This window comes from Choloepus didactylus, chromosome 9 (assembly GCF_015220235.1).
Source record: "Choloepus didactylus isolate mChoDid1 chromosome 9, mChoDid1.pri, whole genome shotgun sequence".
Lineage (NCBI taxonomy): Eukaryota > Metazoa > Chordata > Mammalia > Pilosa > Megalonychidae > Choloepus > Choloepus didactylus.
In genome coordinates, this window is record NC_051315.1 from 99,349,491 (window position 1) to 99,367,705 (window position 18,215).

General features: G+C 38.1%; 1 protein-coding gene across 2 annotated transcripts in view; it reads left to right on the plus strand.

The window, feature by feature from the left end:
* The window catches only part of ADAM23 (ADAM metallopeptidase domain 23), a 166,427-nt gene extending 155,251 nt beyond the window's left edge, over positions 1-11,176 (plus strand). The window contains exons 25-26 of one of the 2 annotated variants that reach the window (XM_037849407.1): positions 576-666; positions 7,591-11,176. In XM_037849407.1, coding sequence (XP_037705335.1) covers positions 576-666; positions 7,591-7,639 — 140 coding nt within the window. In that variant the 3' untranslated portion in view covers positions 7,640-11,176. The remainder of the gene's footprint in view (positions 1-575; positions 667-7,590) is intronic. The other variant, XM_037849408.1, reaches the window with a different exon arrangement.
* Positions 11,177-18,215: the final 7,039 nt, after the last annotated feature.

The window sequence follows — 18,215 nt, forward strand, 5'->3', positions numbered from 1 at the left end:
AGGACAAGGCTACAGAGTCAGATCTTCATTAATAACCTCTTTCTGACCTCTAAAATTTAATTGTCTCCAAGCAGGAGATAATAAAAGAAAAAAAAGAAAAGGAGAGGGAAAAACCTAAGAGATTCAGACAACTTTATGTGCTCCTTCAAAGAGCACTTTAGTAGAATATTTTTCCTTCTTTTTACACCCTCATTCGTCAGTCAGATTAAAGTACTTCTAAAACAACCATGTTCTTTATGCACTCTTTTACTTGTTTGATACATGATACTGGGAAAGGGGAGAAGAAAGATGTGCAACAAGAGCAATTTGAGCATATTTGCTTCAAATTCCCCAAAAGGTGAATTTAATGGAACTGAATTGTCAGTGGTACAGAAACTTTAGATGAAAAGGAATACAAATCCAAGGAACAGCTTTCCATAGCATCTCAAATGCAGATAAGTAAACAGAAGGCGATTTAAATGTTTAGCGACATTTTACACAGGATGCTTACTTCCTGAAACCGTTTACTTGCCTTTCCCTTGTGGTAACGAAAGTGGCGGCTTATACGACTTTCTTCCCATGATCCTTTGTCACAGGTCCTAGTGCCACCAATCTCATAATAGGCTCCATCGCTGGTGCCATCCTGGTAGCGGCTATTGTCCTTGGGGGCACAGGATGGGGATTTAAGTAAGCAACGCCGCATGTCTTCTCAGTGGCTCTGGCACTTCTCTTTTCTGCTTACATAACCAAGTTTTGAGTTCCTGCTACAAGATTTCAAGTTTTGAAAGTATTATGCTAAAAATAAATATTTTTGTTTAGAAATGGGTTAGAAAGAAGAAACGAAACTTCAAGTGTCATCTTCAGGCAAGTGGGAAAACATGAACTGAAATGTATAAGGAATTAATGTGCCCTAGTTTAAGGAAAACAAAGTGGAAATTGTTCCATTAAAGTCATTCTAGCTTTCAGGAGCACGCAGTCTGAGACATTCATTTATTAACCAACAATCAAGGAAACACTGTAGTCAAAAATAAGTGAGTATAAACTACATATATCTGTTTGGATATAAATATATATATAAATTGGATATATAAATTGGTTTATATTCCATTGATATTCTTTATTTTTTAGGTTTTCACAGCCTAAAGACCATTTGGTCATTATTTTTCATGTGTAACGTTATTATATGTAGCTTCATGATTTGAAAAGCTTTGTTATCTTATAAGAAACAGATTTTTAAAAATATGTTTTCATTAATTTCCTAACCAAATTGATGTTTGAAGTCCATAGTTTTGTGACACTTAATATTTTATAATTAACTGCTGATATTGACATGACTGGTAGGCCTGGTGTGATTTCATAGTGACCTTTTAGGTTGGAGTGTGCATTGATCACTGAACTAACTTTAAATAAACAACAAGCCAGATAATCACAAATAGGCCTTAATTATAATTAAAAATTTTAGACTTGATTTATCCAGTTTGGATATTTCCTTACCTCAGATTCATTGAATAATTGCTTTTTACATCTTTTCATTCTGTGGCAGCTTTATCTCCTGTGCCAAATATTCCCTTTGATAAATTAAGTGTCAAGCAGATTTATAAAAACAAATTTAAGTGGGAAATAAGACCTACCCAAATTTAATACCCACTTTGCCTCAATTCAATACCCACTTTGCCTCCATCTGGTTACTCAATTAAAAAAGCTTTTGACCTGAATTATTTGAATAAGTATCTTAATTATGAACTTTATTCTATTTTATATTTGGAATCCTGCACTCAGTATATTTAAACTAGCCAAAATGTTATTATCAGACATATTCTATTTTATATTTGGAATCCTGCACTCAGTGTATTTAAACGAGCCAGAATGTTACTATCAGACACTGATTATGAAAGCAAAAAAACAAAAGACAATTTAAATAAATGTAACATTTTCTGCTAATTTTGATATCATATAAAGATTTAATGAGTAAGACTATAGTATTTGAGTGGCTTCAACTTGAAAAGCTGTTATCAAATGATACTTCTAATCTACAAAGATATTTATAGCCTTCAACTTGTTTAACAAACAGTTGTTTGGTATCTGTGTTTTAAAAAGCATACACAAAATGTGCAGTTCACATTTGAATTCCTTGTCATGGTATTAACAAAACATCACCTGGATAATAATGCATCACTCATGTGGCACCTAATAAAAGAGTATATTTTTGTTTGGACTGGCCCAATTCAAGTAAAAACCTCTCAGTGCCCCCACTACTATTAAAAGCTGGTTGTACATTATAGTAGTTCCATACTCTGTAATTATTTTGTTGTAATGCTCTCTTGAATTTTTTCACATGTATGTCTCAGAAAAAAATCCAGTTCATTTCCAGGCTGATGCCTGCTTGACATGAGGAAATCTCACTTTTAGAGGCCTGGAAAACAGTCTAACTATGATCTTTGCCACCCAGCCACATGTGATGCCAAATTTGCCATTTTGAAGTTTGGAGATAAAAGCACTATTCTGTATAGCAGGACCTCAAAACAGTGGCCTGGCCTAGCTCACAGCTTGAATTGCATGTTTCTTTGGGGAAAAGTGGAAAAGCCTTTATCACTGTGTATATAAGTGGATTAGGCCCTGTACAGATCATTTATATCTAAGAGATATGTCTAATCATCAGAATAGAAAAAAATAATAAAGGGGAGTTGGGGAGGAATCTACACTTTGTGAGTTGAGAATCAGCCTTTGTTGACTGCTGTGTGTAGATTGCTATGTAGACACCCATTCCGCTAAGCTAAGTTAAACCCCTTTCCATTGCCTATGACCCTAATAATTACTTTAGAAGAAATCATTGTAGAAAGGCAAAGAAAAAAAATACTAAAAATAATTTTTGAACATATAACTTTATGAGTTTAAATTTGGAGAAGCAGCTGCTCTTTGTATTAACTATTGTTACTGCATGAGGATCTTAATTTGCTTTAGATTTTAATAGTAGCTATGTCCTTAGTGTTAAACTTTAAATAGCTAACTTCTGCCTCACAGTGAAAGGCTTTGGGTGTCAAAGGATAGCATTTAGGTTTTCCCACTACTGTGACAATTTTGGAGATTAGTAGTCTATTATCATTAGAGATGTTTGGAAGTATAGTTATTTGCTAGTTGAACTGAAAACCATTGAGTTTTTCATTGGATTTTATGTAAATTTAAAGAGATTCCTTTAGAATCAGAAGTGAGAAATAGATTTTAAGAAAGCTTGCTCTAAACACTGCTACTGGGTATTCTTCCTGAAATCAGGTTTTATTCCTAGAAGAGTAATTAGCTTAGTGACCTGAAGAATTTGAAGGTACATAAACTTTCAGATTAAAGGAAAATATGTTAAATGCTCAGGAAAAGTAATGCTTTTTTATAATATCACATTTCTTTAGAAGATATAAAACTGAGTCATTTAGATGTAGAAGTATCATACCACACATGACCTGTTCAGGTAGAAAGGAGAACGCAGCTATGCCCTAAGTGCTGACATTGTCTGCCATTTTTTGTTTGTATTTTTTAAGCCATGTTTTCTCCCGAATAGGTGGTAAAAAGCATGAGTCTATGTGAGTGAGCACACGTGTGCGTATGTGTTAGTTTTTGAGTATTAAGTAGTAATGAAGATTTATCAAAGGTATTGTGGTCTGAAAATATTATAAGTTTAGGTGACCTCTTTTTACCAGAAGAGTAGACTCTGAAAGCTTCAGTAAAGGCAACAAAGACTTCCATACTGGATTGTGGAATTCCTGAAAAGGAAAAAAAACAAAAACATTTATTTGGTGGGTTATTTTCTCTGACCTGTTTTGACATATTAGGTAATGTGGTGGGTAAACCTTAGTAACCTGGGCCAACACCATACTCCAGAAGTTTGCGGGTACAAGGGATGATTAGTCTGTGGATTCCCAGGTTTTGGGGTTTTCTCTGAGAGATCCTGTGAAAAGTGATCATAGGCTTTTGGTACACCAATCTGTCAACTTTTCCTCTTATATGCATTCATTTTCCCTCTTCTCCTTTTCCTCCCAATCATCTATACATGCAGAATAAAGCTGTGAACTATTGTGAAGAGGATTCCAAACCTCTCTCCTGGTTAACTCATGGAGACTTGTGCTGCCTACCCAGTGTTGAATAGTAATGCTGCCCAATTCATCTATTAGAGCTATTGTTTTTACTGGGTATTGGAGAAAAGTAAACAGATGAAAGAGCATTTTAGTAGCATCTTCCCTAAAGCGTAGGAAGGGTGAGAAGCATAACGGACTTGGCCATAGGTGAAACAGAAATTCTGGTTGATGGTAGGAAAAGAACTTGTGGGTAACAGTGACATAGTTGTTGACAAATTCTTATCACAGTGATTCTGGGATAGATACTGAGCTCTTCCAACCATAGTATACTGTGTCAGTCCTAGAAAAATATGGCTGCTTATGACATTAAAAATGGTAAATTTAATAAGTCTGTGTAATTGTTATATATGTTTTCTTCTCTCTGAGAAGTTACTTAGGTCGCAAGTTCATTCAGAGCCTGACTTTAGCTCTTAGAGATTCCATCTGTTCTGTGTTCCATTTCATTGGACATACTAAAGACTGCTTATGGACGTGCTAAAGATATTTTATGCATTCACATAAAATTAAATTTAAAGGACTGTATCTGGATTACCACGAGGAAAGTTAACTGAATTGTTTGAATGTCAAGTCGGATGAAATTTGAAAGAACCTTAATATTGCTAATTATATTTTCTCAAATGATTAAATTTTTTTTTCATTTTAGCTTTTGACTTTTACAGAATTAGGAAACAGAATCAATTTTAACTAATCTTTCCATGAGAAGGATAACCAGACTGCTGCTTATCTGAATTCCATAGCCATATCTCAGTGCGAGTGCAAAATAACAAGCCTGCTTCCTCTAGTGCCTGGGACTCCTCAGTTAGGCACTTGCTCATTCAGACCCTAGTGTGTGGGTGACATTAGCATCCAGGCTGGCCGGGAAGACACTATAGCTCCCTGAATCAGTCCCCAAGGGAAGTGAACTCAGTCGAAGATGGCCTAGGATGTATTGGGTGAGAGGCTCTGAGTCTGCTCAGTTTCTGTGTTTCTGTGTGAGGGGATGGTTGCTCAGTGCAGAAATGTAAGAAGATAATAGTGGTGGAGAAATATGTACCCTGAAAGAACACCTGAAGGCTTGACAACTTTGAGATGGTGATTGTTACCTGAAGGGTTGTTTTAATTTTGTATAGATGTGTATATGTATAATATATATTGTAGAAGTAAGTATAGATTTTTCAGAAATAGTAAAAATGGATGAAAATTGTGTCAATGTAAGGTTTACTGATTATGCTAATATTTTAGGATGATCCAGAACTATTTTACAGATTATGATGTGAACATTTAATGCCTTTAGAATCCTAGTGAGCAGAGGGTATTCAGAGGAAACAGTCGGGGAAAGAAGGCAGCAAGTGTCCTCCCAAGATAGTTGAACTTTCACATTAAAATTGATCAAAAAGAATTTCTTTGTAGGGAAAATTCAGGTCACACTGTTCTCCACATACAGTGGTCCACAGAGGTTTTACAACTGATGCTTGACGAGCCCTTGCAGTCAGCATTACCACAGGAGTTCCCTTCTCTTTCCCCACCCATGGACCCTGCCTCCTCTTTTCCTCAGCAGGCCTTCTCCCTGCTGGGACATCAGTGGAGGAGATATGTTCTTGCAGTGCCCATTTCCTATGGAAATAGATACTTCTACAGGGTGGTTGAGCTTTCTGGGCTGACCCGGGAACCCTGCTGTGCTCCTGAACATTGTTTCTATAAAAAGTGCAATCTATACTTCAGAAACCAACTTTTAAAAGGAGCACACATACTTGGAAACCAGAGGTTGTCAGTATGCCAGCCTGGAATGGAATTTCATATCCCCATTTAAAAATGAACAGGATTGCCATTATTACCTTGGAAATGGCTATTTATCTGACATTTCCAAAATTTGAATAAGGGGGTTAGAAGTGACCAAAAGAGTCATTTACATGCACAATGCCAGCTTTCCTCTACTTTCATATTAATTGAGGAGACAGTTTAATATTCCTCTTGAGCTCCAGCAATATGTAGCTAAAAAAAGATTGGGGCCCTAGTTTTTCACAAGGTGAGGCTGTCCCTGTTTTTCCTTCTTGACTCACAAAGGATAAGTGTGATTCCTTATACCTCTACCTTCAAGGGGTATGAGCATGGATAGCAGGTGCAGATCCTTGCTCCCTGGCAAACTCTCTCAATGAAAGATAGATTACAGGGGATTCTCTTTTTTGATCACTTGTGTTTCCTGGGTGGCTTCAGCAATGCCTGCTTTCAAGAATGTGGACTCAAAAGATTGCTGAGTGAGAAGGGCAAAGAAAAGGACTTGGTGCTATGGCAAATAGTGTTTGCAGCACTGGATTACCTGCTAGGCCAAGGCTTAGGTCGTTATTGAAGACTTTTAATGAAAACTTAAAAAAGAAAAGAGGTTTCTTTAAAGATTTTCATATTTGATATTTCAAAAGAGAAGCATCACCGTGGTCAATATGGGAAAAATAAGAACTTTTAAGAATGTCTTTGAATGTGTTTTGTGCTTTGGTGGTGTTTTTATTTTGGATTACCTAAGAGGAAGGAGGAAAACTCTAGTATTTTTGGTACCTAGGGCCTGTGAGGTTGTCAAACTGGTCCTGTGTGAGTGGGCAGGGGAATGAGGGATCTTGGGGACCCCCCAGTCTCCAGTTTTGCATGAAGCCTCAGTGGCAGCAGCATTGCACACACCTAGTCTGCAGACTAAATGCATGAGCCTCTTGCTTGATGCCCCACATGAAGCCAGACCATGGGGAGGTTGCAACCAACTTTTGTTGTTGCCTTATAGTGTCTCGCTGGTTCTTTTCTTTCTCTTTTCAAACTTAGGAACCACTTTTTAGGAGACTGGACACTGTGAGCAAGGCATTTTGACTTGCTTATTTTCAATTAAGCTAAACTGCTGCATTTGCTTAACTAACCCAAGCCTGTGTCCATTCTCCTTTGAGTATACTGTCTTATTGTGCACTCTGTTCTTCAGCTTTCTAAATATGAAAAATGCTTGGTTCCAGGTTGGTGTAAAAGTTCATACATCCAAGGCAGCAAGATAATTGAGTAGAGCAAAGCTGTTTTGCCACCTTCTTAAAGGCCAATTGATACAGAACTCTTGAGCTCTGGAAGAACGTAGCTCTGAGACCTCAGAGTTTTTCTAAGTTCTCTTAATAGCTCTCTAAGTGGACAAGCTCTCTCCATATTAATTTTCTAGTTAATTAGCAAGGCTATTTTCTTCTGAAATAAAGAGATAAATTGGACCATTGAAACTTTCTATGATTTAAAATGAAAACGTCAAGGTTCTTTTGGTCTTCACAATTGGACATTCTCTAGTAGAGATGTTATAAAGACAAACCAAAGTGTTAGCTCTTCTGTGTTTCAATTTCAAGTTATTTTGGAAAGTCTGCCTCGGTGTGAATTGATTACTTTACTCTGGAACTAGCATTATTGTCACTATCATCACTCTTCTCTTATCATGATCTGATTAATATTGTGGATTTTTTCCCCTCTGCTTGCATCTTCTTTTGACGTACTCTGGAAGAAATGTCAAGAAGAGGAGGTTCGATCCTACTCAACAAGGCCCCATCTGAATCAGCTGCACTGGATGAACTTGGCCTTGACTGTTGGATTCTGGGTCTGACATACTTGCATCAGCGAGGTCGGAACTATTAAGTCTGTAAACAAGAATATTGGGTGGTAGTGACTATAGAACTAAAGTTGGGGTGACAGGAATGGGGTAAGAGAATACTGACCTTTATGAAGATAATTTCAAAGAACTCCACACATCACATGTCTATAAAAAGGGGGCAAAAGACCATGTTATAAAACAAATGTTTCAGAATCTTTTTCTCCTAACTAAAGGAAGAAGGAACAACAACAAAAAAATTAAGTGCAATAAAAAGAACCATTAAAAAATAGCAAATGATTATTTTTCCCTCAGCCTGCTGGCACTTAATATCTTCTAAATGATTTGGCATGATTTTTTTTTTCTTTTCTACCAATGACAAACTCCACTGGCATGAAGATCTAATTTTTGAAAGGGTAAAAACTGCATGGCATATATACAACAACAAGCTAGCAAGCCAATCCTCAGCAAAACCTGCAACTGAATTCCTGAAATGAAGATGACAGATGAACACACAGAAGCTGGCCTGGGCCTCTTCACTAAGCTCCCTGCCCCTCTACTCCTGAAGGCCATGGCAGAACTTCAGGGGGTCCCACTCTTGTTGATTCACTTTCTCCATTGTTTTTCCCCTGGACTGAGCATCTGTTGGAAATGGGAGCTGGAATTTGAACAATGATGCTATTGTATAGTTCTTTTATAAATGTAAATATGGAAATAAGAGATTTTGACATCATTTTCACTTGTCTGTGCTGAAATATTTTCTTGTAAAAGTTCTCTGTAAGTTTGAATTTATCCTTTGCTCCTCAACTTTTCTATTTCTTTTCTCATGCTTTCTTTCTTGCTTTCTCTTTCTTACTTTCTCCTCCCTCCCTCCCTCCCTATCTCCTTCCTTCCTTCCTTTCTTCCTTTCTTCCCTCCTTCCTTCTTTGTCTCTGTCCTTCTGTCTTGTAACATATTGTTCAGTGATTGTTGGGCTTGCTTATAAAGAGATGTAGCCACAGATAGAGGTAGCTTGGGCATGAATCAGGTGCAATTTAAAGTCATTATGCTTGAAACCAAAAACAAACAAAAGAGGGGGGACACAAACAACAAAATACCCATATTAAAAACACTCTACGATTATGTAAATGCAAATATATGTTCTGACAAGTCTCTAAAATTTTTTGATGTCATTATAAACGTATGTATATAATGTAAGAAAGTAGACACCCTTTCAAAGTAATCACAAAAGTGCCAAGTTCATTATTTTAGTTTTTGTTTTTGACAGTTTTCTTTCCCTGTCTTTAATGTGAAAGGAGGATAAACTTAAAGCCTTAAAAAAAATAATAATTTTTAAATGTTGAAAGCTTGGAAAAAGTTAAGCTTTCCATTTTATTCATGTTGTCAATATTTCATTCATGCTTCAACTTCTTGCCTCAAAATATATATGGTAGAACTCCACTGTAAAATTGCTAATGGGGAGAGAAGGAGCAGTTATCTTCTTGTCAACATTGTTACAACATACTTTAATTCTGTGTGTTGTGTTTTCAAGAAATAGTTTGACCCATAGTATTCTCTGATCCATGGAATGTTGTACTGGATTATGATGGGATTCTACTATATACAAGTTCATGTTCTTTTCCTTCCAGACATTTGCAGGTGTAATCTGGATTCCCAAGTCCCTCTGAGTTTACTTCATTTTCACTTGATTTCTTCTTCCTTTTATGGTCAAGATAGCTTCCATGCAAGTGAGTAAGTTAATAAAGAAATTTGGTCCCAACTTTGTTTTAGAACATAAAACTTGTACCTGATCACATCAGTGAGCATCCATCTCAAGACAAGCTTTACTCAAGCCCCGCAAGGAGCCCACCCTTCTGTAATGCCTTCTTATCTTTAAGAATGGGACATGCAGTTGTCTATTCACTTCCGCGTGACTCTGAATCAGTTGCTAGCTTTAGCTCGAAGTCCCTTTTCAGCAAGATTCATGGCACTAGTCTTACAACTTTAACTTTGGAAAGGAATATCTCCTAAAAATATACTGCTTAAACAGTGGGATTTTATTTCCCAAAGTTATCTTTAATTGTGGAACTATCACACTCATAGAGCAGAAACCTTCATTTCTATATGCTACAGTAGGCCATACCTAACATCCTAATCTTATTATTTTCTGAGTAATAGGTGCTACACAAGTATGTCGTCTTTCTCTAGAAATAGCTATATGTTCATACTGTAATTACAGGGCTATCTACAGGTTTATTGGCCTTGCCCCTGGCTTCATAAGATGCGGGTTTTATCCCCCTGCATAGTTATGGTTATGGTTCTTTCAACTTGGAGGAAACTCAGATTACTTAGCTTCTGTGCGTTTTACTGCATTGCTTAGTATCTCCCTGTTACTGGATCCTATTCGCTAGTAGACACTAAGCTGCTGCTAAGTACACCAGACTAACTTCACCACTCTTCCAGAGACACCATGGTGACTTAACAGGAAAAAAAAAACCATGGTGGTTACAAAACAAGTTAAATCTCTATTGGTAGCTTTTGAGCATTTCACATACAACATTGTAAATGTGCGATGTTATATTTTAAATCAGACCACAGTGGTCCCCAAATATTATGTAAATATGGCAAATGTCAGTGTAACTTTTCGTTACACTGGCAGTTTCATAGGTAACCAAACCTATGCTCCAATGTTAAATTGTTTGTATATGTAAAGTACACAAGCTTTAAGCTATATGTGTATGAATATGAAAGATAATGCAATCATACAATTCGTAAACAATGGATTATAATTACTTTGGGTGGCATTAGGTTATGTGATTTCCAACTCTTTGCTGTATTTTTTCTTGCACATGCCATTCATTTGCTGAGTTTTGTGGTTTGTGGTATGAATACTCCTTTTTATTAATTTGAGCTCAAAGCACTAGCATATCACCATTTAATGTTACCCAACAAGGTGTTAAGTGATGACAGGTTCCCATTTCACCTGATATACTTTTGCTGCGTTAAGTAATAACACCTGGATGAGGGGATGTGGGCTAATTTCACTGCTCATGCCAGACACTCCATGAGCCCACTGAATTAGAGCCATTCCTACTAGATAAATGAGCAGTACACATAGGTGCATGTTATGAAACATGACTCACATAGAGCTGTGGAGTTTTACCAAATGATGTGTGGGTGTTTGGGTGTTTGGGTTTTTTTGTTTGTTTTTTTACTATGCAAAGATGGGGATTGCACAAACTTTTCAAAGACTAGTGTCTGAAGAACTTTACAAACAATACTTGAACATTTCCTTTAAAAGCATCCCATCATTATAGTCACCGTTGCTTCCATTGTTAATTTTCTTTTTTAAATGGTTTGTAATTTTTTAGGTGCACAACCTGAAGTTTTGTTTCAAGTTAATAAATTCCTTCTTATCGTGTTGGCTGCCTATGGTTGGAGATTTGGTAGTCACTGTATGCATCTTTTAGCCAAGCCTGTATTAAAACGTTTGTTAACATAGAATGTTGTAGCTTTATACTTTGATCAATTTTCTTAAACCTTTTTTTGTGTGTGTGTTCTCTTGCATTGTTGATTAAATGACCATGCACTTGATATCAGTTTTGGCCCTGGTCTCGCAATCAAAGGCTCACTGAAAATTTAAGCATTCATTGGAGCAAAATAAAATCTCTGATTAATGATAAATCTATTCCTGGGTAGAATTCAGTTTCATTGGATCCTTGGAAGTGCTTTGCTTCTTATAAATCAAGAAAAACAATGTCTTAGGATAACACCTTTTTTCTTTCTTTCTTTAATGTCTCTCTTCTGAGTTTACAGAGGGGATGGCTGGTAGTAACTTCTACAGTTTTGACGTGGCACCAAATTTATAATCAAGCTATAAAGAAAATAATTTTATCTGGTTTTGTAAATTGTATTTTCAAAACATTCAAAGGAAGGTATTTCCTCATGCCTCACATGGAATTGGTCACCAAATTATATTCCTCCTACTTCATAAATGCCTGTCAACATCTCCTACCCATTCCCATTAACAGAGCCTTGCATTAGGACTCAACAGCCAAGTGCATTGACTGTACAGGAGAGTTCTTTCCAAGATGCTAATCTGACTGCATCATTCCTCTGATGAAAGTCTTCCAGGGACTTTCCATTTCCTATGGTGTATATCCTGTAGGGTAACGTCCAAACTTGATAACATGGCATAAATTTGTGTCTTTCATGACCTTGCTCCTGTTACTTTTGTAGCCCCATCTACTCCCCTTGTAGTTACTCTTAAAGTTCCTCTTTCTACCCAAGACTGGATCAGCTTATGTAAATTTTATGTCCACTCACCAATGCATCATTTGTTTCTGTGTCATTTCATGTAATTGGAGAAATAAAAAACATTTTACAATAACATGAATATTATAGTAAAATTAAGAAAGCGTTAGACTGACATTTATATTTGACTTTGAAAGAATGATCTGCGTTTTTGATATGTTTTTCTTTAAGTCATTCTGTTTTTGAGGTTGACGTTGAAATGAGTTCTGCTCTAGGGTTCCTTAGTAACTGACTGGGAAAGGTGACTCAGAAACTCCCTAGATAATAGTATGACACCAACCCTAGAAATAAAATTTTGATGTGAATAGTTAAATAGATAATCCATATGCTCATGATGAAATTCATAAGTAACTTTTCAAATTTAACATAGGTGCCCTTTAAGGTTAATATGTGAGGGTTAGGGGATTCCACTGAATTTATTCATTCAACAAATCATTTACTAAGCATCTACTTAGTGCCAGGGAACTTCTAGGAATTGAAGAAAGAAAAAAAATTCTGGATTTAGAGTTGCCCACAATATAGTGGGGGGACACATGTATTTGCAACAAAAACCTACAAGTCAAAAGTGATAAGTAAACTAAGCTAATAGTGTAATGGAAGTAAAAAAGAGCACTGATGGGTAGGTGGGAGAGGGATGCAGGAAGGCTTCCAGGAAGAAGAGTTCATCAGTCTATTAAAGTGGGAAAAGCCCCCAAGACACAGGACGCTGCATGTGCCAGACCTAGGAGGAGGAACCCAGACCCTTGGGGTAAGTAGTATTAAGTGTCTGATCCATTTAGCCTATTTTTCCTTCAGTCCACTCATTGGCTTCCTCCTCTGTCTTCTTTCCTTCCTACTTTTCACAAATACATGATCTTCTATAAAAATCTACAGCATTGTGCAAGACCCCAAGTACACAATAATGAGCTCTCAGTCCTATTAAAAAGATGCAGCACTTAAGTACAATATGATAAGCACCTTAATAGACCTAAGTATGGGTGCTTAGGAGCAGAAAAGAGGGAGTCTCCATCCTTGCCTGGTGGGATAAAGGAGAATTTCACAGAGATGACATTTGAGCAAAAGGCTGTGTCAATGGAATTGGACCTAATTCCATGATCACTTATTGTTAGGTTTAACCAGGGTTCATTTTGGTGGGGGGAAGCATGTTCTTTTTAAATCCATTGGAAGTAGAACAACCCAGCAATGTTCAGATCTAATCATCTCCAGATCTTTGGGGTTCTTACACTGTATGAAGATTTTGATCTCAGTCAGGACCTTATATTTTTTGTATATTTTTCCACTCATGTGCTCATGGTGGATCAGCGGTAAATTCTTGGGGCTGTTACTGATGACAAAGAGGGCTTCTTGACCCTGCTTGTGAATCCTTAGTATTTTCTTTGCAAAAGGATCCCTGGCTAATCTCAGTCTGGAGTCAGGGGGTGGATAAGAAAAACCATAAAAGCTTTTAAAGCATCATTTAGTAAGTCCTTCAATTAATGAGGGGTCAAAATCATTTTCAAAGTGCAGCAGCATTTCCTCTCAACCAAAATTAGTGTTTGTCTACTTTTTGCCTTGGGGAGAAGGTTATCTAACACTCCTCAATCTATGCAGAGACCCATCAGCAGGTTCTTGGCCACTTGTGCAGCTTCTGGAAAGAGGAAATACCATGATCCCTCATCACATGAAAATGGTTGTCATGCCAGGATCTGCCAATACTTCTTTGCCACCTGATTGCATGTACATCCACACTTGCCATGATGTAGCTGCAAAACCTGTACTTTCAACTCCAGACAGTCCACCCTTATGAGAACATGTATCTGACTGAGATGATCATCGAAAGCCAAACTGGCCCAGTAAATTGATTGGTCTGACAAAAACAAGGCAAAACAAAACAAAAAACAAAATATCTTCACTCTGAATGCTCAAGACCATAGCATGAGTTCTTCAAATCTCTTTGGAGCTTTAAATAACTTCCAGCTGTCAGGAGGTAAATGAGCTTGTGGCAGAGCTCCCTGCCATTTCAGGCCCAAGACTGGGTGAAGACGCAGAGAGGTAACTTGATTGTAATTGACTTCAGGGAGGTCTTTGTTTCCCAGTGACAATGACAGCCTTGTAGAGCCATTGCAACTCACGAAGAGGTAAAAAATGGACTGTAGGCCATGGGTTTGAACTGCTTTTTCTACATAGGTGAAATGGCTCTAAAGCAAGAGTCATAAACGCTAATGTCTACAGAAGTCAGTCACTGAAATGAGCAGAACACGGCAGGTGTGTGAAGCAGGCTGAGTGAGGGGTCTGCTAAGCTGGAGAGCACATGCCTTGTTCTGAAGGGAGCAGCCTCTACTCAGCTCCATGCGGATAAACGGGTCCATTACTGACCAGTCCTCTTATTTTTCTAGAGTCAGAAATCCAGATTTCAATGTAATTTTTCTCAGTTTTTAAGTGATGTGGCCATTTCACATTTTAAATATATTGTGTGGACCAAGACTGTGCTAACAGAACCCAGCGTTGCATAAGATTAAGACCATTGGCCAGTAGTATGTAACTTATGCATAACGAGACATTGTCATGTGTGGCTGAAGTCATCTGATAGCTACAGTGAAATCTGTATGCAGACATGGCCTTGCTCCCCTTCAGGGTTGCAGTTTGCCATATGAAGAATCATGCAAGAGCTCTAATGAGTTGCCACTTACAGTGTGGACTTACTGTTTTCTGTGGATGAGGAGCGAGAACTCAAAAGTCAGAGTATCAAAGACAGCCTGCCTGAAGATACTTCCTTTTGATGGTGTTTTGTGTACCACCCATATTCAGATGTGCTCATCTTAGGAGACAGACTAGACCCAGGTTGGCAAATAGGTTTTGTCTCAATGGTAATTCCATTCCATTGGCCATGGCTGCCTGGCTCTTGGAACCATGCCTACCATTTGTTCAAGTGCTGCAGTTGATTGTGGATGTCTGCTACCCAGCAACCAGAAGGATCTGACTAGATCTGTACAAATCTTAAGACGATCTTTCTTACTATCTTTACCTCCCAAGACCAATGGAATATAGGGACAAATCAGCCAACTTTACTAATCCAGAAGTGCCTATATAATTTTCTGGCTCTCGATAAATAAGAAAATGATTCTTGAGCTAAGAAATGCAGAAACTGAAGGATCTAGCAGGAAAGAAAAACCATTTTATTTCTCTTTGAGAATTTTTGTTTTGTTCTGATTAGGCAATACATGTTTATTGCAGAAAGTTTTAAAAACAAAGAAAAAACTTAAAGAATAAAATTAAAATCACTGTAATCTACTCAAGATATAACTCCCATTAATATTTTGTTAATTTCTTGAACCCAAGCCACAGAGTCAGCCCACAAAAGTAGACAGCAAGTGACCATCTCTGAGGATCTGCATTTTCATCTTCCTGGTCACTTTTTTGCATTATATGTGCCAAGTGCCACATTCTACGGGGTCCAGAAAAGGATGGGAACAATAGGATCATTAGGGCAAAGAAGAGTTTCTAGCTTCTCAGCTTTGGTTCAGCCAATTTCCTCTGCTAGGAATTCCCACCCTTCCACAGTCCCTGTCAAAACCCTGTGCATCCCAAAGTGTCACCTCAGCTATTATCTCCTTCATGTGGTCTTTTCTGCCCCTTCTACAGCTTTCTAGTTAGGTACAGAGAATATGGGAGCTTCAGTAAGTGGTGGAGCTGGGAAGAAACCCCAGAGATTTTAAGCTTCAAGAATCCATGCCCTGACCATATCATTTTATTGTCCCTCTATTGTTATTCCCATTTTACAGATGAAAAACCTTGAAGTTGGAGAGGTTTAGCACCTTCCTGGAGATCACCCTTCTAGTAAGTGGCAGAACCAGAATCAGGACCCAGACAGTACAATTCTGGATCCTTTTCTGAACCCAGTGGAACATGGGACATAGCAATATACAAAGAAAATGAGCAGGAGGATGGAAACAGATCCTCAGAGAGAAGCAAATGCAGCCCGCCTTTCTGGGCTGATTCTGCTGGGAGCGCTCGTTCTGACACCTCTACTCTTATCACCACTAGGTGAGGGAGGAAGTGGCCACGTTTAGAAGATCTGTTTTGTAAAAACTTAATAATCTAAATGAAAATTTTAACTTTATTTTGTTTTAACTAGAAAGAGCAGATAGCAAGACCCAAAGAAAAGCTTGAAAATTTATTTCTAGGACACTTGACATGAGAGGGAAGATGTTAACCAGTTTGAATATCTGCAAGTCTATTGAGAGGAGATACAGGATTTTCCTTTACATCTGAGGGCTTAAGCAAAAACTGATGAGTGAAAAATTATAGAAATATCAATTTCAATTTCATATTACAAAGAATTTCACTGAGTCAGCAGGTATACAAACATCTACTAAATAAAAAATTCTTTGCTGGGAACAAGGGTAATAAAAAAAAATATGCCCAGGTGCTGAGAAATAGGGAAATAATTACCAATTATAAAGAAAGTATAATACCAGGTAAGTGAAATACAGATTAATTACTATGGGAGAAAAATACCACTTTCTGCTTTAGGGAGGAGATCAACAAACCTTTGTAGGAATGGGGTAGCATTTGAGCTGGTATCTGAAAAATGGTGAACCATGGACATACAGAAATGGGGAGCAAAGTATTGCATTTGTACTCATTTGGATATACCAGTTCAGCTGAAGTAACCAAGACCAAAATAGCAGTGATTTAAACAACTAAGAATTTTTTCTCTTGGGTAACAGTCCACACATGAGCAGTCCAGAGCTGGCATGGTGGCACCACACACCTTCCTTCTTCTTGCTGGGCGATCCTTGGCACATAGCTTCCATCTCATGGAACAAGTTAGCTGTTCCTGTTCTCACCATCATGTCTGTCTGTCAGCCAGCAGAAAGGGAAGAAGGAGACATAGAGGTCTTGCCATTTCCCCTAGGCACCAAGCTGATGGTTGTTTATATCACTTTTGATCATGCCATTGTTCAGAACTTAGCCATGTGGGCACACCTAGTTGTAAAGCAGGCTAGAAAATGTAATGGCATGGGGGTAGTAATTATTAAAGAAAGAAAGTTAAAAAGGGGTATTGAAAGAGAGCTAGCAGGCTGCCACTGAGCTTAAAGAAAAATGCCCATGGGAGGTCGTGAGGTGGGATGGAGATCAGCTGGTAGATGCTGTGATGGATGCTCAGATCCATTTTGAAGAATTAAGACGTTATAAAGGGTTTATTCCTCTATCAGTGCCACCAGAAGATAGGCATCAGTTGTTGCCCCTCTCTGGGGTTTGCCTTGAGGCCATGCCCCCTTCCAGGGGCAGTCTGCATCTGATGAATGATCAATGTAGAGTTATCAAGGCCCAGCCCTCTCACTCAAACTCAAGATAGATCAGAAGGGCTAATATGGTTCCAGAGCTGCTGTGGGATCAGATGAGGCCTTTGTTGGGCCTGCAGGAAGTTCATCTCTCTGCCCAATCCCACATCTTTCCCCCTTCCTTCTTCAGTTGTGGAAGAACATTCCCTAACAACATTTCACCTGCTAATCTCTGCCTCACAGTCTGCTTCCCAGGGTACCCAATCTTGGACAATCACCAAGCAGTTTGGTTTTATCAGAGATAGAAAGTATAAAGGAGAAAGGAAGGAAGTGAGGAAGGAATTGTAGTTTGGTTAAGGCTGTAGAGATTCTGAACTGTCATGTGTGGACTTGATTCTGCAGAAAATTTTGAGTAAATTTCTGAGGATAGAGTAAAGACAGCTGTCTGGCAGCTGTAGACAACACGGATTGTGGGTAAAGAGATGCAGGAAGGGGGCAGAGCAGTTACAGTGCCAGGGCCATACCACAGAAGCACAATAACAAAGAGCCAATACAGGTCTCTGACAACACAAAATGGAAAAGAGGGGACAGGTCACCAAGGTAGAATCAGCAGAACTGGGGATTTGATTGTGGAAAACAAGAGGAGAGAAGAGGAAAAGATGAGGGCCAGGTTTGATAACTGGTGATTGGGATAATTGAGACAGTCTGATTTGAGATCCTGATTTACAGGGTAAAAATTTACCCAATTTTGAACATTTGGATGTGATAGGCTAGCAGGAAATATAGGTGAAGATGTCTGGCAGGCCATTGAAATGAGGATATGGAGCTCAGTAAAGGGGTCAGGATGGAAACATTTATTTGAGAACCAACTATAGCTATAATAATTTAAACCACAAAATTAGAGGTAGTTTCCAAGGGAGATATCATAGAAAGGGAAAGAAAGAGAGAAGGGGCGAGAAGGCTAAGGAGATCGGTAGAAAC